At 41.7% G+C, this 23236-nt stretch overlaps 1 protein-coding gene across 8 annotated transcripts in view; it reads right to left on the reverse strand.

Annotated features, from left to right (window-relative positions):
• zmynd11 (zinc finger, MYND-type containing 11) overlaps positions 1-23236 on the reverse strand; it is a 169752-nt gene that overhangs the window by 8220 nt on the left and 138296 nt on the right. For 7 of the 8 annotated variants that reach the window (XM_068007873.1, XM_068007908.1, XM_068007880.1 and 4 more), the window contains 4 exons: positions 19879-20086; positions 15649-15717; positions 8574-8846; positions 5692-5877 (listed from right to left, as the gene is read on the reverse strand). In XM_068007873.1, the coding sequence (XP_067863974.1) occupies positions 5692-5877; positions 8574-8846; positions 15649-15717; positions 19879-20086 (736 nt within the window). The remainder of the gene's footprint in view (positions 1-5691; positions 5878-8573; positions 8847-15648; positions 15718-19878; positions 20087-23236) is intronic. The other variant, XM_068007899.1, reaches the window with a different exon arrangement.

A 23236-nucleotide genomic window follows, 5' to 3' on the forward strand; every position in this document is an offset into this window, starting at 1 on the left:
GCCACCCTTTGTTCAATTACAGTTTTACCTGCCAATTTGATTCCAATTTACCCAGGCCAGATCTGTTCTCATCCCATTGAAATTGGCCCTCCTCCAATTGAGTATTTTTAGAGTGATCCGTGTCCTTTTCCATAGCGATTCTAAACCTTATGATACTATGATCGCTGTTCCCTAAATGTTCCCCCACTGACACTTGCTCCACTTGGCCCACCTCATTCCCCAGAAATAAGTCCAGCAATACCTCCTTCCTCTTTGGGCCGGAAACATGCTGGTCAAGGAAGTTCTCCTAAATATACTTCAAAAATTCCTCCCCCTCTTTGCCCCTTGTAGGGTCATTTTCATTTTTCAAATGGATACACCCATCACAAACTACAGAAGGAAGCTTAGGTAACTAAAGTGGAAAATCATGAGAATGTTGTCCCTTTAACAGGTTTCGACATGAAGGAGATCACTGCATCACCCATGTGACCCTCCCTTGCTATGCTGGATAGATAGCAATTCTTTTATAATCAATATAATTGGTGGGGGGGGGGGGAAGAAGGCAATATAATTCTAATCATATAATATAACAATGGCTGTTTATAATATATTCCCAAGAAAGGGACAGCATGTGGCTGGGAATATTGGAAATTGATATGTGGAGAATGCTTCCATTCAACAAATGAAAATGGACCCAAAAAGTGACTCATCCTCTGCACACCAGAGGAGAAGGGGCAGTGAAATCAATTTATTCAGTTTACCCAAAATGTTACATCATCCTCAGCTGATTATCCTTAGTAAAAGTATGGCAGTTGCTTCAAATAGCATCTCTGGAGATGTCACCTATAGTGACATTGCAAACCATTCTGAAGTAAAAGTAGATTGAGTAGAATGACCGGTACCTGAAGATTCCCCACCTCGTGGCTGACAACAATACAGGATACATTCAAACATCCGTTTTTTAAAAAATGGTAGTCCCTCAGGATAGAAAAAGTTGGAAAACTTTGTAAAAAAAATCTTTTATTCCATTAATATAAAGTAGTATTTTAGCCAAATCTACCCTTATATTTCAACTGACTTTAGGGAAATAAGGGAAAAGAATTATAATTTCTTAGTGCAAATACATTTTGGGTGCCTTGTCAATTTTCACATCATATCAAATATTACTGTTTGATTGCAAGTGCCACAGACTCATCTAACTAAAACTAATGCCAGAGATGCTCTGAGCTTGCATCAGTCCTGGAGATGGGGGAAGGAGGGGAGCGTTTATCATAAGTTTAATATATACCAGATTTAAATCTCGAGGAGCTGGAATAAAGTCGGATTTGATTTCCAAGCCCATTTCATGAAATAAAAAGGGGATGCTCTCCAAGAGATCCGTTATAGCAAGATATACAGAGAGACTTGTATTAATTGCAACACTGACTCCCAAAAATAACTTGGCTTCAAGACTGCGGTCAATACTGCAGGCATTCTAAAATTTAAACTTTCATGCAAGTCTTCTGGCAGAACAGCAGGCAACAATTTTCTTCTATTCTGCATCATAAGTTTTATTAGTGGAGGGATTCTTGCAAACCACCATGTCCATCATAGCACACAGAGGCCTGCTGGGGCTAATAGCTCTTTCCTTTTAATAGCCAGACAGTCAGAAAGTTCCTGCTGTGAAACAGGGAGATGGGTGAGGCGCTACACTGCATTAGAATGTTTGAGGAACATGGCTTGATGAACCTTTATAAAACACCGTTTCGGCCACAACAGGAGTATTGTGTCCAGTTCTGGGCACTGCACTTTAGGAAAGATGTGAAGGCCTTAGAGAGGTTGCAGAAAAGATTTACTAGAATGATTCCAGGGATGAGGGACTTCAGTTACATGGGTAGACTGGAGAAGCTGGGGTTGTTCTCCTTGGAACAGAGACGGTTGCGAGATTTGATAGAGGTATTTAAAATCACGAAGGGTCTGGGCAGAGTATAGAATCATAGAAGTTACAACATGGAAACAGGCCCTTCGGCCCAACATGTCCATGTCGCCCAGTTTATACCACTAAGCTAGTCCCAATTGCCTGCACTTGGCCCATATCCCTCCATACCCATCTTACCCATGTAACTGTCCAAATGCTTTTTAAAAGACAAAATTGTACCCGCCTCTACTACTGCCTCTGGCAGCTCGTTCCAGACACTCACCACCCTTTGAGTGAAAAAATTGCCCCTCTGGACCCTTTTGTATCTCTCCCCTCTCACCTTAAATCTATGCCCCCTCGTTATAGACTCCCCTACCTTTGGGAAAAGATTTTGACTATCGACCTTATCTATGCCCCTCATTATTTTATAGACTTCCATAAGATCACCCCTTAACCTCCTACTCTCCAGGGAAAAAAGTCCCAGTCTGTCTAACCTCTCCCTGTAAGTCAAACCATCAAGTCCCGGTAGCATCCTAGTAAATCTTTTCTGCACTCTTTCTAGTTTAATAATATCCTTTCTATAATAGGGTGACCAGAACTGTACACAGTACTCCAAGTGTGGCCTCACCAATGCCCTGTACAACTTCAACAAGACATCCCAACTCCTGTATTCAATGTTCTGACCAATGAAACCAAGCATGCTGAATGCCTTCTTCACCACCCTATCCACCTGTGACTCCATTAACGGAGTAGGTCCTGGCCCGATTCGATCTACCAAAATGCATCACCTCACATTTATCTAAATTAAACTCCATCTGCCATTCATCGGCCCACTGGCCCAATTTATCAAGATCCCGTTGCAATCCTAGATAGAGAGAAACTGTCCCCATAGGCGGAAGGGTCAAGAACCAGAGGACATAGGTTTAAGGTGATTGGCAAAAGAACCAAAAAGGTGACAAAGAAAAACGTTTTTTTTTACAGCGAGTGGTTAGGGTCTGGTATGCACTGCTGAGGGGGTGGTGGAGGCAGATTCAATCATGGCCATCAAAAGGGAACTGGATAAGTACTTGAAAGGCAAAAAATGTGCAGGGCTAAGGGGATAGGGCGGGGGAGTAGGACTAGCTGGACTGCTCTTGCATAGAGCCAGCGCGGACTCGATGGGCCGAATGGCCTCCTTCCGTACTGTACCCTTTCTATGATTCTATGACACATTACAGCCTTGGTCCAAACATGGAGAAAAGAGCTGAATTCAAGATGTGAGGAGAGAGTGACTGCCCTTGACATCAAGGCAGCATTTGACCGAGTGTGGCACCAAGGAGCCCTAGTAAAATTGAAGTCAATGGGAATTAGGGGGAAAACTCTCCAGTGGCTGAAGTCATACCCAGCACAAAGGAAGATGGTAGTGGTTGTTGGAGGCCAACCATCTCAGCCCAGGACATTGCTGCAGGAGTTCCTCAGGGCAGTGTCCTAGGCCCAACCATTTTCAGCTGCTTCATCAATGACCTTCCCTCAATCATAAAGGTCAGAAATGGGGATGTTCGCTGATGACTGCACAGTGTTCAGATCCATACGCAACCCCTCAGATAATGAAGCAGTCCGTGCCCGCATGCAGCAAGACCTGGACAACATCCAGGCTTGGGCTGATAAGTGGCAAGTAACATTCGCGCCAGACAAGTGCCAGGCAATGACCATCTCCAACAAGAGAGAGTCTAACCACCTCCCCTTGACATTCAACGGCATTACCATCGCCGAATCCCCCATCAACATCCTGGGGATCACCACTGACCAGAAACTTAACCGGACCAGCCATATGAATACTGTGGCTACAAGAGCAGGTCAGAGGCTGGGTATTCTGCAGCGAGTGACTCACCTCCTGACTCCCCAAAGCCTTTCCACCATCTGCAAGGCACAAGTCAGGAGTGTGATTGAATGCTCTCCACTTGCCTGGACGGGTGCAGCTCCAACAATACTCAAGAAGCTTGACACCATCCAGGACAAAGCAGCCCACTTGATTGGCACCCCATCCACCACCAGCGCACTGTGGCGGCAGTGTGTACCATCCACAGGATGCATTGCAGCAACTCGCCAAGGCTTCTTCGACAGCACCTCCCAAACCCGCGACAGCACCTCCCAAACCCGCGACCTCTACCACCTAGAAGGACAAGAGCAGCAGACACATGGGAACACCACCACTTGCACGTTCCCCTCCAAGTCACACACTATCCTGAATTGGAAATATATCGCCGTTCCTTCATTGTCGCTGGGTCAAAATCCTGAAACTCCCTCCCTAACAGCACAGTGGGAGAACCTTCACCACATGGACTGCAGCGGTTCAAGGCGGCGGCTCACCACCACTTTCTCAAGGGTAATTAGGGATGGGCAATAAATGCTGGCTTTGCTTGCGATGCCCACATCCCATGAACGAGGACAAATTGCATTAGTCCAGAATTACCATGCTACCTTCTACAATATGATGGGATCCAAAGGGCTCTGATAGTTACCTCCATTCCAAGTCTAATCCCACAAGCATATCAAGCTGTTCAGCATCCAGACTGACCCAACATTAGTTCCCCAAGATTTGGATAAACATGGGAGTCAGCCCTATATAAACAGTCTATTCATATGGGTGCGTTATTGCCAACTCAGGTTGTGTTTTCACACTGTCCACATCAGCTAAAAAGGTTATAAAAGGTACTTTCTCGACTCTCATTAATCATTAATATAATGGAGCACTGTAGTGCTATCTGGAAACAATTTTACAACACCAAGTTATAGTCCAGCAATTTTATTTTAAATTCACAAGCTTTCGGAGGCTTCCTCCTTCCTCAACTTGGTGTTGTAAAATTGTTTACAATTGTCAACCCCAGTCCATCACCGGCATCTCCACATCAGTGCTATCTGGACAGAGACAAACCAATATGCCTTGGGTCCAATGGGGATGGAAGTTTGAGTTTGTTGATGGATCAACTGCATTCCCATGGAGAACCAGATCTGGATATGGTACTAACCACCACCCAAAAAAAAATCCAGTCAGGATGGTATCGGAGGCTGTTACCTGAGCCTGGAGAAACATTTTGATCACGGGTCCACCACTGGAGATCTAAAGCTGACAATCACAAATTGTGCTGCTCGATAATAATTCAGACACTGCAGTGCAAGGAGATTTAATTGGAGAAATCTCATGCATTATCTTGCAAAAGTACCTTGAAGTTGGCCAGTGTCGTCATACTGAGAACAAGTAGTGTTCAGCACCATCTATGCTTGCACTGGCAAAGGCAATGTTACATTTTTGATTTCATTTGACTTGAAACTTGACTAGAACGGAGTTGGATATAACTGACAGACTGGCAAATGGGAACCCAATCGGCAGCTTGTTTCACATGGGTTCAAATATGACTGAGCTAAGGAAATTTAAGATCTTGAAAAATTCTCTAGAGGGGGAAAAAACACACCCGAGTTTATCACAAGGGAACAAGAATGTTAATTTGTCAACAACGGGGAAGGAGAATTCATGCACCAACCTGGGATGGTGTCATTATTTGTGCACGAAGGTAGAGTTATACAAGTAGGGCGAGCAATTCACAGGGTACAAGATTTCAGCAGTCAAATCATTCCATACGAATTTCTGCACTTACCCCCTTAGCATGATATGATGCCCAAGGAACATCATTTTGCATAAAATGTCCTATTGGCAATGAAAATAACAGAACATCGGAATGATAAATTACTCAACCTACATATCACGACGGGTGACCTATTCCAACAGAGGTCAGTTCTTTCATCACCTTGATTTAGTTGATCATATTGTTACATACCCATTGCTTCTTTTTGGTCTGGGAGATGAACTGCTTGTGCTGTGTGGCCAATTTTTTGATCTCTTCCATGAATTCCTCTTTGCACTTTTCCTTCACTTGCTTACACTTTCTGTCCATCTCGGCCTGCATGTTGACAACAGCTTTGTTCACTGCCTGACGCTTTTCCTCCTCCATTTCAGTGCGCAGCTGCAGACATTTTAAGGAACAAAATTCAAGAAAGTTCAATATAAAATACTCAAATGTGTTAACCAGCCTTTTTATATACTAAGGAACATTTTACCAGACAAAGATTGACCAGGTCAATCCAAAGCCTCAAATTTTAATGTTCAACTTCCTATTTGGCTGGAAAACCATCCTTTAGAACTGGTTTTCAGCAAATCAGAAACCACATTTAAGAATACGGAACCCATCTCCCAAAAGGAAGTGCAGATTTCATGAAATAATAGTTAAAATAGATTACATAAGGGTGAAATAATATAAAAATGTTAAAATAGTGAATAAGAGAATAGGGAAAGAGACAAGAGACAGACATTTTAATACCTTTATTTAAAATATTTTTAAAAACGTGTATTATTTTAGTAGCAGAACATTAAATAGTAATAAAACTACTCCTGATATCTCAACATTGTGATTGTAATATTAGGCTGCTTTTTCATCACAATTGGCGAGCATTAATCTGAAAACAAATTCACGGATGACTTGAGTGCAGAATTCTTTGGAGCTGGTAACTTCATAATTTAAAAGGTCAACCTACTCCGGTTAAACATAACGGAATATTTATTAAAAATATGAATCTGGAAATTATGCCGTTATAGCTGCTAGATGTCACCCTTGATCAGCAAAAGAGAATTTCGCACTAAAATCAAAACTCCACCGTTCAATAAAATTATGCCACTCTACATATTGTTCAAGTCACCAATAAAAATATTTGCCTGGCAATAAAAGAAACATTTTAATGTACATTCTGACATTTATTAGTGCAAAAATGAGCTACAAGACTGCTAACTCATTAATGTGCAAAAAAAACATTTCCCAATCATCTCCACTAGAATAAGAGCATATGAAAAAAGTCAGGGATGAAAAAAATGCCTTTTGGCCCATCCAACTAGTTATTATGGCATGTAATTATATTTCCTCTATTTCCTAGTTTGCTTGATTATCCAATCATTTATCTTGCCAATGTTCTAAATTGAATTTTCAATAATATCCATTTAATATTTTATATACTTCCATGAGGACCCAGGCCCCATTAGCTGCTATCTCTGTATACAGTAAACCTCTCAAGATTAAACGAAAACCTGCAAAGGCTAGAAATCAAGTAAACAGAAAAGGCTGAAAATACACAGTGGGCCAGTCAGCATCTGTAAAGAGCAAAAAAGGGGCAACCATTTTGAGGGTACACCTTTAGTCAGAACTGAAACTGGAAGATAACCAGACTTTAGGCACCACGCTTTAGGAAGGATGTCAAGGTCTTATAGAGGGTGCAGAAGAGATTTACTAGAATGGTACTAGGGATGAGAGACTTCAGTTATGTGGAGAGACTGGAGAAGCTGGGGTTGTTCTCCTTAGAACAGAGAAGGTTAAGAGATTTGATAGAGGCATTCAAAAGCATGAACAGTTTTGATAGAGTAAATAAGGAGAAACTGTCTATGGTGACAGAAGGGTCAGTAATCAGAGGACACTGATTTAAGGGGGGGGGGGGGGGGGGGAGTGATCGACAAAAAAGCTAGAGGCGACATGAGGAAACATTTTTTTAATGCAGCGAGTTGTAATGATCTGGAATGCACTGCCTGAAACAGTGGTGGAAGCAGATTCAATAGTAACTTTCAAAAGGGAATTAGAGGAATACTTGAAGGGAAAACATTCACAGGGCTTTGAGGAAAGAACAGGGGAATAGGACTAATTGGATAGCTCTTTCAAAGAGCCGGTCTAGGCACGATGGGCCGAATGGCCTCCTCCTGTGCTGTACCTACTATGATACTATGAGAAGCAAGTCCCTTTATAGAGCTGAACAAAATAATGAGGGGGGGAAGCAAGGTCCATTTATTGCCTCTCTGTAACAGGAGTCAGCATACTTGGCTCTGAACTTCTTTCTTTTATCCAGTTCTATAAAAGGGCTTGCTTATCTTCCAGTTGCCAATGTTGATGAGGGCCTGTAACCAACAGGTACTGACAGACCTGCTGCGTATTTCCAGCATTGCCTGTTTTTAAATTTAAGCTTCTCTAATGCTTCTTCATAGTTCAGCCAGTTACATGGATAGAAAATTCAGGCACTGCAGGCCCACGATTTCCTGACCATAACTCCGTAAAAGTTGCTCCTCGCTGGGAACATCCAGCTGTGGAATGAGCGCCAATGTGACCTGCTATTCGTTACAAGTTTTGAGATATAACTGGAACTTGTTGGTACCTTGGAAAGTGGCACCTATATTTGGAGCAAAAGTGGTATAAGGTAGCATAGGTTATGATTAGACAGTTACTTTGCTATAATGGATCAAGAATGTCTAAAGGCATTTGTATTTAGAAAAAAGAAAGATGCAGCAAATTCAACACCCCCACCACCCCCCCAAAGTAAAGCTAACGAAAATTCAAATAAATTCAAGTTCTTTTGCTGTCCAGGAAAACGGGAATGGTCTGTGTTTGTTTTTTTTTTAAATATAAGAAAGTGCTATATATCTATATATACATACCTTTTTTTTTCCAAATGAAGCAGTAGTGTCACATATGACTTGTGATAATATAAACCAACTAAAGGTACAACTGATCCTGCATGTTATAAAAGCCTTAGTATTTCAGTTTACGTCACGCGTAACAAAATGTTAGGATTATTTCTATACGTTATTTTAATTCCTAAACTAAAGGTTTGAGCCAAAACTGGTCTGTACCTTTTCCAGTGCTTCTCTCACAACTCGTTCAGTCTCCCTTTTGTGCTCCGCTTTCATACGTTCCTTAAAATCATTAAATATTTTGGTGTACTTTTCATGGCACATGTTTTGACAGGGGATATCATTATTAGTCTGGGTGCTCCGATGTAACATTCTTGGTGAGGAGGCACTTGACTTCTTTGTCTGTGTTGCAACTGAAACCTTCTCGGGCTGGGGTGGCACTGTAGGTATTTCTTGGCTGGAACTGACAGCCTCAATTTCAGGTTCTGGCTCCTAAAAAAAGGGGAAAAAAACACAAACACTAACAAGATTTGAATATGCTTTCCCCTTCCCCTTCCATCCTTGCAGACAAAATTCTTAGCACACTCAACATGTACATGTCACGAGGAAAGTTACTGACTAGATTTAGATCTGTGGTCTAAGCAAGCTTGTTAACTCATTTTAAAGCCCAGTCAATCAATTTTGTTTATGGCAGACAACTTTTCTGGCTTAATGTAAATGTCAGATGGGATGAAATGTTTCTTCTTTGTGTTAGGCATTGGAAGCATAAGGATTCTGAGATCATTCCATTTCCCAGTTTCCACTATTTAAACCGCACGCACAATTCAAAATGCTAAGTAATAGCCTGTCACTGCGTTACCCAAATTCCAAATCTATCTAGTTGACCATTCTGACTAGTACTTTTTATGTTCTATAGTAACAAGCTTTTACAAACCAAATTCAGTTAACCACAATGAGCAGTATTTGAACAGTATGTAAAACTGTTCTAATCTTATATTAGACTTCACTATACTTAGGGGTCAATTTTCAGATGGCCGAGTGGGTGGTTTCTTGGTGGGGGTGGGGGGCTCCTAAAATTGGGGATTCCCAGAGCGGGTCCGGAGCCCGGCTCCAACCTGCCCACTTCCGGGTTCCCTAATGACGCGAACCTGTGCACACGCAGCCCCCGCATGCAGGACTCCCGCTGGTAATCAAAGCCAGTGGGATCCCACTTAAGATCATTATCTGGGTACTTGAGGTCGTTCACAGCCCTCATTAGTTGGAGATTTTAGGAGGATACGGATTTTGGACTACCCAGAGTGTGTTTCCCATGCTGGGGGAAACACTCCCTGTTTAAACAGATGTGTTGCGCCAGCAGGTAGTGGCAGCTGCAAAGGTCCATTTAACAGGTGCGGGGTAATCCATCATTCATTGCAGCAGATCACTCTGTCACCTCAGACAAAGTTTTGCCTGCCACACCATTGTCTCCACACTCCAAATTATTAAATCATACCCTAAACTCTGCCGTCCAAACACATTTACCTACTTTGTGGACCCCCTCACACTCTCACCGTCAGGATGGGGCAGCGGTCCCTTGCCGCATTCATCACTCCATTGGAGGATGAGCAACATCACCAGCCTCGCCAGGCATGCCATCCACCTGTGCCACGTGGAGCTACACAACACAGTGCTGCACAAAGTAGTCGTGCAACTACACATACACCCACTGTAGGGTGACCCAATGGATGGCATCAAGGGTGTTCATGGAGAACCTCATGAAAGGGCATTATTGCACAAGCCAGTCAAGAGTGGCCAAGACGTGGCAGTAGTGGTGACAATGTTATATGTAATACATGTTATATGTAACCATGACAAACCCTCAAACACCCTTGTGCATCCCCACAACACGTTTACCTTACGCTTCCTATTACACATATGTGATGCATACCCTGTAGCTGCAGCACAGGTAGGGGCAGGTTGAGTGAGGCTGACTGTGAAAGAGATGCATGAGAGGGTGAGTATGAGATAGAGCCATGAGATTGTATGAGGATTGGGTTGAGTGGTAGTGGCGGGATGAGTACTGGCGAGGTGAGCAAGTGCAGTTAAGATGAGGATGAGCTTTGAGTGGGTGTGAGGAGTGATGTGACAGTAGTGTTGGCAGTGCAGAAGGAGATGTGGGGTGGGGGCGGTGATGTGGCAGACGGAGTGTAGGGGAATGAGTAAGTGTACTCACTTCGGCTGACCTACTTAGGTCATTGAAGTGCCTCCTGCACTGTATGCATGATATGTTGGTGGTACCGGTGACCAAGCCTTCGTAGTGGCAGAGGCAGGCCACTTCCTCCCATCCGCCGGGAAGAAGATCTCTGTCCTCCCCCTCCTCCTCACCTCTTCCAGTAGGACCTGGAGTGAGGCATCATTAAACCTGGGAGCAGCCTTCTCCCTGGGCTGCTCCATGCTGTAATTTTGGCTCCTTTCTGCAGCAGTCAGTCAGTGGAGAGCAGCCCCTTTAAATAGGGCTCCTCGAACTGACCGCCTATGATGCGGGTGCGCAGTCCGCCCGCCGTGCAGCTTTCCAGCGCGAAACCCGGAAGCCAAGGTAAGTGGCTTCAATTTACTTACGACCGCGTGCCAGCCCCACCGATTTCACCGGGCGAGTTACCCATGCGCCCAGTGGACCCCCCGCTGGCAACCCGCCTCCCTCCTAATATCAGGCCCTTAGGAAATCCTTAAAATTCATACATACTAAATTACAAGCTGAGATCAGATGGAAAAAATTGGCAACACAGGACTATAGATCAACAATGGGATATTTTGAAAAAGGAAGTTGCAAAGTTGCAGTATATACCATCACAGAAGCCAGTCTTCAGCCAATTCAATTCACTCCATGTGATATCAAGAAACAGCTGAGTGCACTGGATACAGCAAAGCCTACGGGCCCCGACAACATCCCGGCTGTAGTGCTGAAGACTTATGCTCCAGAACTAGCTGCGCCTCTAGCCAAGCTGTTCCAGTACAGCTACAACACTGGCATCGACCCAACAATGTGGAAAATTGCCCGGGTATGTCCTGTCCACAAAAAAACAGGACAAATCCAATCCGGTCAATTACTGCCCCATCAGTCTATTCTCAATCAGCAGCAAAGTGATGGAAGGTGTAGTCAACAGTGCTATCAAGCGGCACTTACTCACCAATAACCTGCTCACCGATGCTCAGTTTCGGTTCCGCCAGGACCACTCAGCTCCAGCCCTCATTACAGCTTTGGAACAAAATGGACATAAGAGCTGAATTCCAGAGGTGAGGTGAGTGACCGCCCTTGACACCAAGGCATCATTTGACTGGAGTGTAGCACCAAGGAGCCCTAGTAAAATTGAGGTCAATGGGAATCAGGCGGAAAACTCTCCAGTGGCTGGAGTCATACCTAACACAAAGGAAGATGGTAGTGGCTGTTGGAGACCAATCATCTCAGCTCCAGGACATTGTTGCAGGAGTACCTCAGGGCAGTGTCCTTGGTCGAACCATCTTCAGCTGCTTCATCAATGACCTTCTCTCCATCATGAGGTCAGAAATGGGGACGTTTGCTGATGATTGCACAGTGTTCAGTTCCATTCGCAAACCCTCAGATAATGAAGCAGACCATGCCTGCATGCAGCAAGTTCGGGACAACATCCAGGCTTGGGCTCATAAGTGGCAAGTAACATTTGTGCCAGACAAGTGCCAGGCAATGACCCTCTCCAACAAGAGAGTCTAACCAGCTCCCCTTGACATTCAACAGCATTACCATCGCCGAATCGCCCACCATCAACATCCTGGGGGTCACCATTGACCAGACACTTAACTGGACCAGCCACATAAATACTGTGGCTACAAGAGCAGCTCAGAGGCTGGGTATTCTGCGGCGAGTGACTCACCTCCTGACTCCCCAAAGCCTTTCCACCATCTACAAGGCACAAGTCAGGAGTGTGATGGAATACTCTCCACTTGCCTGGATGAGTGCAGCTCCAACAACACAAGAAGCTTGACACCATCCAGGACAAAGCAGCTCGCTTGATTGGCACCCCATCCAACACCGTAAACATTCATTCCCTTCACCATCGGCGCACCGTGGCTGCTGTGTGTACCATCTACAGGATGCAGTGCAGCAACTCGTCAAGGCTTCTTCGGCAGCACCTCCCAAACCCGCGACCTCTACCACCCAGATGGACAAGGGCAGCTAGCACATGGGAACAACGCCACCTGCACATTCCCCTTCAAGTCACACACCATCCCGACTTGGAAACATATCGCCGTTCCTTCATTGTTGCTGGGTCAAAATCCTGGAACTCCCTACTTAACAGCACTGTGGAAGAATCTTCACCACACGGACTGCGACAGTGCAAGGCGGCGGCTCAACACCACCTTCTCAAGGGCAATTAGGGATGGGCAATAAATGCTGGCCTCGCCAACGACGCCCACATCCCATGAACGAATAAAAATAAAAGTACAAAGAGAATATCTCAAAATAAAATAATGTTAAGAGAACAGTAAAGTATTCTACAAATTATCAGAACAAAACATTAAGTGAACTGAGACCCCCTGAGAGGAAAGGAGAGCAAGTAGAGGATAAGTGGAAATTGGCAGGGATACTTGATACATGCACTTGGCATCAGTATTTGTGAAAGGGAAGGATATTTGGGAGATAATAAATAGTGAATTGTTTAAAAGCAAGATGAATAATGTTTTTATTTATAATAAATACCAGAGAAGTTAGTCACACAAAAGGAGGATAAAGCACCAGAGCCTGATAGGATAAATCCAAGGATCCTGAGGGGAATAGGGGAAGAAATAGCAAAAGCCCCAGATATTATACTTCAGGTTTCTATTGAGGGTGGATGTGTGCTGGAGGATTGGAGAGTGGACAATGTAATACCCATTTTCAAAAAGGGAGACAGAGCTAACCTGGCTATCACAGGTCAATTAGTTTAACATCTGTGGCAGAGAAAATTTTGGAATCGTGGACTAAAGAGGACATTACTAAATATTTAGATGAAGATAAAATAATTAGAAGCAGCCAACCTGGATTTCAGAAAGGGAGATTGTGCAGGACAAACCTGTCTTTGAGATGATGGATGGGGGAAAGGCAGTGGATGTGGTACACATGGACTTTCAGAAAGTCCTTGACAAGGAACCACACTGGAGATAATGACAGGAGATTAAGAGTTATAGACTATGAGAAATTCAATATCAGTCAATGTGTTGTTGTACATTTTGGTTAAAAAAGTAGTTGGAGGGGAAGTTGGAGAGCAGAGGATTTGGGGGTCAGAGTCACAAGATATCAAACGTAGCAACTAAAAGCTAACGGAATACTGGGTTTTATGGCAAGAGGTACAGAATATAGAAATCAATGTGTAATGGGGAATCTGCATAAGACCTTAGTTATACCATAGTTGGAGTATTGTATACAGTTTTAAACTCAATGCAATGGGAATGATATCGAGGCAATATAGAGGGTACTGTGCAGATTCACTAGGATGCTACCTGATATGTTAAAATATAAACACGAGGGAAGACTTGAAAACTGGGGCTGTTGTCTGAAAACAGATGCAATTAAGGGGTGATTTGATAGCGGTGTTTAAAATTATGAAGGGATGGGATAGAGTAGATATAAACAGACTGTTTCCAGTGATGAGAGGTCTAGAACAAGGGGGCACAGATACAAGATTAAATGCAAGAGATTTAGGACAGAGGGGGAGAGAAATGTTTTATTTGGTAGGTTGTGGAATGACTACTAGAGTTACTGATTGAAGCAGAGACCATGTCAACATTTAAGAATAGATTAAATAGGTGGTTGGAGGAAAGGGGAATAAAGGGATATAGGGGCACGGCAGGTAGACACATGGGCTTAAGACAACTGTTTGCATGGAGAATAACTACCAACAAGGATCAGTTAAGCCAAACAGCCTATTGGTGTTTAAATTCCATGTAATTCTATGTAACTAGTTTTCTCGACCTCCCAGTAAAAGACTTCATATGTCTGCACAGCACTTATTAGCAATGCACGTGACCTTCAAGTATTACCTGGTATGATTCTAGATAATAGGAACATGAGTAAGCCATTCAGCCCCTCGTGCCTGCTCCGCCATTTGATAAGATCATGGCTGATCTGTGATCTAACTCCATATACCTGCCTTTGGCCCATATCCCTTAATACCTTTGGTTGCCAAAAAGCTATCTATCTCACATTTAAATTTAGCAATTGAGCTAGTATCAATTGCCGTTTGCGGAAGAGAGTTCCAAACTTCTACCACCCTTTGTGTGTAGAAATGTTTTCTAATCTCGCTCCTGAAAGGTCTGGCTCTAATTTTTAGACTGTGCCCCCTACTCCTAGAATCCCCAACCAGCGGAAATAGTTTCTCTCTACCCACCCTATCTGTTCCCCTTAATATCTTTTAAACTTCGATCGGATCACCCCTTAACCTTCTAAACTCCAGAGAATACAACCCCAATTTGTGTAATCGCTCCTCGTAACTTAACCCTTGAAGTCCGGGTATCATTCTCGTAAACCTACGCTGCACTCCCTCCAAGGCCAATATGTCCTTCCGAAGGTGCGGTGCCCAGAACTGCTCACAGTACTCCAGGTGCGGTCTAACCAGGGTTTTGTATAGCTGCAGCATAACTTCTGCCCCCTTGTACTCCAGTCCTCTAGATATAAAGGCCAGCATTCCATTTGCCTTCTTGATTATTTTCTGCACCTGTTCATGACACTTCAATGATCTATGTACCTGAACCCCTAAGTCCCTTTGGACATCCACTGTTTTTAACTTTTTACCATTTAGAAAGTACCCTGTTCTATCCTTTTTTGATCCAAAGTGGATGACCTCACATTTGTCTACATTGAATTCAATTTGCCACAATTTTGCCCATTCACCTAATCTATCAATATCGCTTTGTAATTTTATGTTTTCATCTACACTGCTTACAATGCCACCAATCTATGTGTCATCGGCAAACTTAGACATGAGACTTTCTATGCCTTCATCTAAGTTGTTAATAAATAGTGAATAATTGAGGCCCCAAGACAGATCCCTGCAGGACTCCACTAGTCACATCCTGCCAATGTGAGTACCTTCCCATTATCCCTACTCTCTGTCGCCTTTCACTCAGCCAACTTCCTAACCAAGTTCGTACTTTTCCCTCGATTTCATTGGCTTCTATCTTAGCTAACAGTCTCTTATGTGGGACCTTATCAAATGCCTTCTGGAGGTCCATATAAATAATACATGGCATAATTACAGTTTTCCACTCCCCATTATATTTTTGATTAAGCTTTTATGCTTACTTCATCTTTGGCTTCTGAATGTTGATTCCGTCTAGATTTCTTGCTCTTGGGTTCTTGTGTGCTTTTCTGCTATAAAGTACAACATACATCATTTGAAGCTTATAGATGCTGCACTAAGATCGTCCGAAATGTCCATTCTTATTAGATCTGAAAAGAGAGTCCTGGTAATAAAAATATTTTGTAATATCCTTCTCGTTTCCACCCCACTTCACAGTGAAACTCTCAGAAAACAAACACTAGCTCTTATAATCAGACTGTAGCCTTCTTGTAGGCATATTATTCACTAATTTTGAGTTAACTACATGAAGTAAAATTTTACCTATATTTATGTTCAGCCAAGAAAAAGGGTCTTTTGCTAAAAATAGCATTAGAGATAATATGAATTTAAAGAATCAAATGCAATGTGTAGGTCATCACAGCTATATATAAAAATCACGCTGGCAAGGCCAAGGGTTAGTTAAATTATGATTCTGGATTCCTGTGCCAGTGGTGCAACTAGCCATTTTGATTTAAATATTCTGCATTTTTATTCCTCTGCTGGCAGTAACACAGAGGTTTGCTAGGGTATTTTATTATTTTTCTATGCTGGAAGCTTAAACATTTTTATAACAGCACTTGCAATTTTGACATTTCTGTGTGAGGAGAGCGGTCAGCTGATGTTTTCATAAAAGTACCAGGATTCTGAAGAATTTATGAGTACTGTGAGTAAAGGGTTGATTGCACAAACAGCAGCATTGTGGCTGCTGTGAGCTTAAGAAATGGAGGCAATATTAGGACTGCAATTGTATCAGTGACACTGGTAATAAATTATGTTATTGATGAGAAAGTGTGGAACTCAAAACAGGGCTGGAGAACTAAGCATGGATAGAATCATTAGGAGTATATTTAACTACAATTTTAGTCCACAAATCTGCTGTTCAGTAACCTATGGAATGTAACTTCCTATTTTCCTTAAGCAAGGCACCATGCTTAGCTTGGAGACTATCCTGGGTTCCCAATAACATGCAGTAGTTTAAAAACTGAAAACAAATGTTAACATTTTTAGCTATGAGGCTAGAAAATCTGTGTTACTCAAAAATCTCGTGACATGAAACAAAACAAAAAGTTTTTAAAAATGATTTAAACAAACAATAACGTTAAGTGCAAAAGATTATTTTTGTCTTCCCATTTTTGTCTCCACTGTCACCTTAAATGGCAGACCTATTTCTAGGCTTCTGCCAGCTACCAAAGGAGTGCTGCACTGTCGGAGGTTCGTCATTCGGATGAGATCTTAGCCGAGGCTCTGCCTGCTGCTTCAGGTGGATATCAAAGATCCCATGGCACTATTCGAAGAGGAGCAGAGAAATTCTCCTGGTGTCATGACCATCCCTCAACCAACACCATCAAAAACAGATTATCAGGTCATTTATCTCATTGCTATTTGTAAGATCTTGCTGTGCACATATTTTTTGTTGAATTTCCTTACATTACAACAGTGGCCAAACTTCAAATGTACAACACTGGTTGTGAAGTGTTTTGGGTTGTCCTGAGGTTACAAAAGGCAGTTTGTTCATTCTTTTACCAATCTGCATTACTTTACACTTCCCCGTATTAAACTCCACTTGCCATTCGTTAGTCTAATAATTTCTCCGGGTCCATTTAGATATTTTTTATGATGAGAACTTAAAAATGTGAAACAGGATTGTTAAGGGGGAAAATATTGAGAGAATGTGTACAAATTTCTTGACCCTTAAAATAATTGTTATATCTATTATATGATCTTGGTGTCTACAATTACATTTTTGAAAGTTTGATATATTAAACATTTAAAGCTAGACATTAAATTTGACCTAGTTCTATTCTAAGTAAAATTGATTACATGCAATTTAAAATGATCAAAATTACATAAATTAAGCATCATTTTCCAGTGGCTAGCTGTCACTTGATTTTTTGTTGGTCATTTTTTTAATCTGCCCTCTTGCAATTGCAAAATAACCTGAATATTGAATAAAACTGCTCTATCAACAGTATATTATACATTTTCAACATAAAAATACTTCGGAGTGGTTTCAACGCAGTGATATCATCTTGGATTTCAGACGATGGCTGGAAGCTTCTCTCTTGGGCTCTGTCACGTTATCCAAGGCCCTTGAAGAGATTTTATCTTGCAATCACTTGATATCAGTTATGCTGATTGCATTATTTCCTGGTAATTAAGTTGTAGCAATTACTTCACAACTATTAATTCTTCTCACAATTGGTCAGTCTGTCATGTGAAAACTAAGTCAAAAAAACTGACCACTGGGCGCATTCATTAATGACCAACAAAAAAAAGACCTAAAGTGAAATAAAGCTGTCCTACCAGCTCCACAATATATGTTACTACAAAGTGTAATGATTATATATAACTAGTAATTTTGTTGAGGGGTTGAGGGGTAGTTATAACTATGGCAGCTTTATTTATTTGATACATGGTGATCTCTAAACCCCTTGTGACATTTCTATCTTGTAATCACTCATCTGTATCGAATTTTTATAGCTAAATTTGTTTTATCCAGGAATGTGATTGTCCTAATTTTTACAGAACTTAATATTTTTTAAGCTGGTCAGGTCATTTCCAGATGTTTAATTTTTTTTAAAAAAAAGTTCTAACCATGAGCACAGGTCTGTAGGTTGCGAAATTTGTGCCCGTGATTTCTCCAGGTGCAAGTCTATGCTGACTAGGGGGTGTTGCTAAGCAGAAGCTAGGTGCTTCATCACCAGGAAGGAAAAAGGAGTAGAGACCAGTCATCCTTGCTGTCAGCTATCTTCTAGCAGCTGGCCAGCAGTTTATCCAAAACTCTGCTGCTCATTTCCTATCCCACTCACCGATTTTAAATTGGAGGTTTTGGGGGGCCTCCAATTTAAAATCGGTGAGTGGGATAGGAAATAATGGAGGGGGTATGGGGTCGGAAGCTCAAGGTAGAAAAGGACACAGAGATGGTGAACAGTCTGGTTCAGCCCGAGACCGTGACTGGGGAGGGGGGTGGAATCGGTGCAAGGGTAAGGAGTTTGTGGTGGAGACAAAGACAGTGGCTTCAATCTTCCCAAGGTTCAACTGGAGGAAATTGTAGCTTGTCGAAGACTGGATATCCAACAAGCAGTCTGACAGCATGGAGGCAGTGGAAGGATTGAGAGAGGTAGAGCTAGGTGTTGCCAACGTACATGTGACAGCTGACCCCACAATTTCGGATGATGTTGCCGAGCGGCAGCATGTCGATAAGGAGTAGGGGACAAAGGATAGATCCTTAAGACTTGAGGTAACGATGTGGGGTAGGAAGAGAAACCACTGCTGGCAAAGCTCTGGCTATAACTGGCAAGAGTGAATCCAAGCAAGGGCAATTCCACTGAGCTGGATAATGGAGGAGAGGCATTGGAGGATGGTAATACTGAATTTTAAGAGAAAAAAAAAGATTTCCCAGAGTCAGACTTGTTCATATTTATTATGAGGGAGCAATGATAATGGAGTGACAGAGAAGTATGGCCTTGTTATAGAATATAACAAAGCAGAAATTTAATTTAAACTTATTTCTACCAAAGAGGTTATCGTTAAAGCCAAGATAGACAAATACAGGAACACAAAAGCAATTGATTGATTAAGCTCTTATTGTAAGTGAACTAGTACAGTTAGAAGTTAGCAAATGCCTGAAGGACATCAGTGAACCAGTTGCGTTGATAATCGGGCAGGTTTTATGGTCTTTTTTTCTGGTTCCATACCAGATTTATTAAAGTTAGTTCTACAGCTTGCCAATGTTGGGATCTGAACTCACGACCTCTGGGTTCTAGTCTAGTACCATAACCACTACACTACTGTACCCTCATTTGTTTTCTTCTCTCTTGAAGGCCGTGACTTTCACTGGGGTACAGTTCTACAAGCATTAGCCCCATTGCACCCGAATGGTTACTCCTCATTAGTAAACTTGGACAACGAATACTAGCAAGCTATTCATTCCAGCCAGATCCTGAAATCACATGACATTACTATCCATTGACCCCTCTGTAACCACTGGACCAAAACCTCCTGCTTGCTCAGCACAGACTATGAATCAAACCTGGGTGCTTCCTTGGTCTGCACCACATCAAATAGTGCATTTACCCTGAGCCATCAAGGAACATTACTTGCATTTAAAAAGAGTAACTTAGACTGCAGAATACTTCCAAATAAAATTGTGTGTTTTTAAAAAAAAATTAACCCTTAAATGCAAAACCTACCTGCTCATTACTTGTGGAAGAGATGCTGGATTCTGCTTCTTCTTCCATTTTATCTTCTGCTTTACTCTTCCAGAACCTCCCTTCACGGACAAAGCGCTGGTGCAGTTCAAGCTCATCACAGGCTTTCTTCCAACCAAGACTTCGTTTTACTGCCAGCTGATGAACATTAACACCAATTTCCTGGATATTCTCTGATGGAATCCATGCCCTGTCACCAAACAGTCCATCTATCACAATTAATCTATAGAAGGTTAGCAATTTAACTAGTGTAGCATTAAACTAAACGATTAACTACATCAGGTGTTAGTTTATTTATAAACTATATTAAAATAAAGGAATTTTCATGCTGCAGCAAAATGGCTACAAATTGCACCAGTGGCTTCCCAAATGGCAGACATCCTTCTTAGGGAGCAGCCAACTGCTTCCACCACAGGGAGTTGTAAAGGTTGAAAATCAATCAAAATACACCCACAGCTGCTCTCATAGGCCTTTCAGCAGCTGATTAAAAAGTAGCAGAGGCCTTGAGCAGTTTGTCTGCATGGCCTCTGTGCAAGGGAATGATGGGAAATAAAGGGTTGGGACTGTGGAGGCAAAGACTTTGTTAAATTTAGATTACCACCAATACAATTTTAAACTGGACAATTCCGTTTTTGAATGGACTCATGTTCTAAAATACAATTTGGATGCTAAAAGTTTGATTTTTTAAAAAGAGGTCCTTTTTTCCCCCACTTACTCCTGTCTCATGTTATTTGGAAGTATTGTGATGAATTTATATCACCAAGTATTCAAACTCAAGCCATGATCCTAACCTTGTCTAGTTTTTGGACTTCACAAAAGGTAATGACCTAGATATGCTCCATGACAACACTGATTAGATTTTTTTTTAAATTGTGTAATTAAAGGTGATTTACAGAAAATGTAAGTTTGTACTTCAGGAAAGTACTGTAACACAGAATATTTCTAAGGAGGCAGGAAAGTTATATTTTGGGAAGGTAAAGCCAAAGAGGATGAGCTAGTTTGTGTCTAAATTTTATTCAATGGAAGATGCAGTCAAAATTGGATACAATCACATTAGTTATTTTAAACTTATCCTCTTTATTCTCACTCGCTTTGGTGTAACAGCGAAACAAAATTGATTATATTATAAAACACAATCACAATTTCATTCTACCTAAATTTTTTTCTTTTTCTAAATATAGATGGTATAGAATAGGGTGCAGCCAAAAGCAATTTTAATAACAGATTTCTCACAAAACCCAGCCTGGTTTCCGAGAGCACAGAAATACCGCACTAGTTTGTGACGAGGTACCACCTGGCAAGCCAATGTTTTCTCATGGCCCAACAACCCGGAATCAAAAAGGATAGTTAACTGTGTTTGAAGGTCTGCAGAAGAGGACTCTGGGTGAAGTGGTATTAGAGCTTCACAAGTGGGAGTGTCAAAAACTACGCAGACCTTCCTGATAAACACACAATGTTGTCATGCAGCTGTTCAAATATTATTAGGATTAACATACGGGTCTGCCTTGAACAGCACTAATTCTTGTAATACCGCTCCAGTTATGACCTCATGACAAAGTCCAACCTCATTTTATCCGGGCCACTGGGTTTGAGTTTAAGATAGCAATCTGCTAATCAGGATTACAACATCCATCACTAGGTCAATATGGACTTGGTAAAGCACTAAAGCTGCGTTAGGCAAGACTGAGCTTTCTGTGGAATTTCCTCTTCCTTCTGGATTTTCCATGCACTATTGCCAACTGTTTGTTTCAGTGTAGTTTAAATTGAATTAACAAACCGAGATGATGGAAATTAGTAATTGTAAAGAGCTTGGTACCCTTAGAAGGCAATCAATGGAAACACTACACTCAAGCTTGTTCAAGAGGAGTATTAATAGTCGTCTTAGTTCTGAAGATGTTTGTTTGCCAACTGTTGAGTTTTCCTCTGCCCCAGTGATTCAATCCCATCAGGTTTTCACTACATTGGAATAATCTTATGTTACAGATTACATTCTCACATATGCAACACAGTACAAGTTACATCCAAAGATGTTATATGGTTCTTCGTCGTGAGCGGCTAATGTAATGACCAACACAGGCACTTGGCATTGACTATGAATATGAATGCTGAAATTGAACTGGAGAATGCAAACTTTATAGCAGTCTAATCAATACATACACCAATTTGGATGCTATTATAATCAATGCTTGTCTGAGAAGTGTCATAATCGCTATGAAGTAGAAGTATCAGACAATCCAATGAGATGCATCTCCATAAGGTATTGCATCTAATGGCCAATGGTAAAAACTCATGAAATTGATCCCACGTGATTAATGACCTCAATAGTGACAGCTTTCAATTACTTTGGCGTGACGTAATTCTCAGTCGTTAGTAATGTCACAGGACAATCCTACACACAATAGAGGCATTGACATCAATTATTCGCACACGTGTGGATTCGTGTAAATGAAGACTTTGTTTAATATGGAGCCAAATGATGCAAGGCTCTGCAACATGTGGAAAGGAATGAGTCAGAGGAGCAGACAGTGCCAGCTAGGGAAGCCAGCCAGCCACCAGTGATCTCCATGAAGTTAATAGAGCTTCATATCCTTTGTCTGAGTAGATTTGATTAAATTACTTAAATAGTCGACTTAAGTAAGTATTTACAATGCTTCTGTTAGCTGCTGTACTAGAGTGGCTGAACACACAACATTTTTCAAAAAAATCATGACACAAGATTAGATTTAATTAAGTAACTTAAAATGCCTATATTATTGTGCATTAAAAATGTGCCTTGTTCCCATACTTAAGGGTCAGCTGAAGATAGATCACATGTATCTCATTTCTACAAGTGGTGACTAAAGTTTAGCATCAATGACTGAGATAAATCCTCAACTGCCACTACCAGACAAAATAACATGACCTGTTGAGTAAAATATTTCTCATTTTTAATTTTCCTAATACAATTTTTTTTGCACAGTTTCAATGCATGGAAGCAGTTTAAAATTTGATATACTGCAGTTATGTATAACACATTTGGGTTATATATTCGGTGGTTCAAGTCTCAACCAGCAGGAGTAGTTTGCTTCTTTTCATAAGCCACCTACTCTATTTGTGTCCTGTTCTTTTGGTCCAATTTCCAGTCTCTTCACATGAAGTCATTATGTGGATCACTTCCTGGTTACTCACTAAATCTGAGGCTTTCCCCAATTCTGTCCTCCCCCCCCCACCCCCCCCAAAAAAAATCAACTAAAAACTAATTGTACAAGTCAAATGTCCTTATAAACAGAATATACAGTGCAGATATAACTAACTTTGTTGGAGCTAAATTATTTATTTTCAGGCTTTGTGAGCATATGCT

Source organism: Heptranchias perlo, chromosome 2 (genome assembly GCF_035084215.1).
Source record: "Heptranchias perlo isolate sHepPer1 chromosome 2, sHepPer1.hap1, whole genome shotgun sequence".
Taxonomy (NCBI): domain Eukaryota; kingdom Metazoa; phylum Chordata; class Chondrichthyes; order Hexanchiformes; family Hexanchidae; genus Heptranchias; species Heptranchias perlo.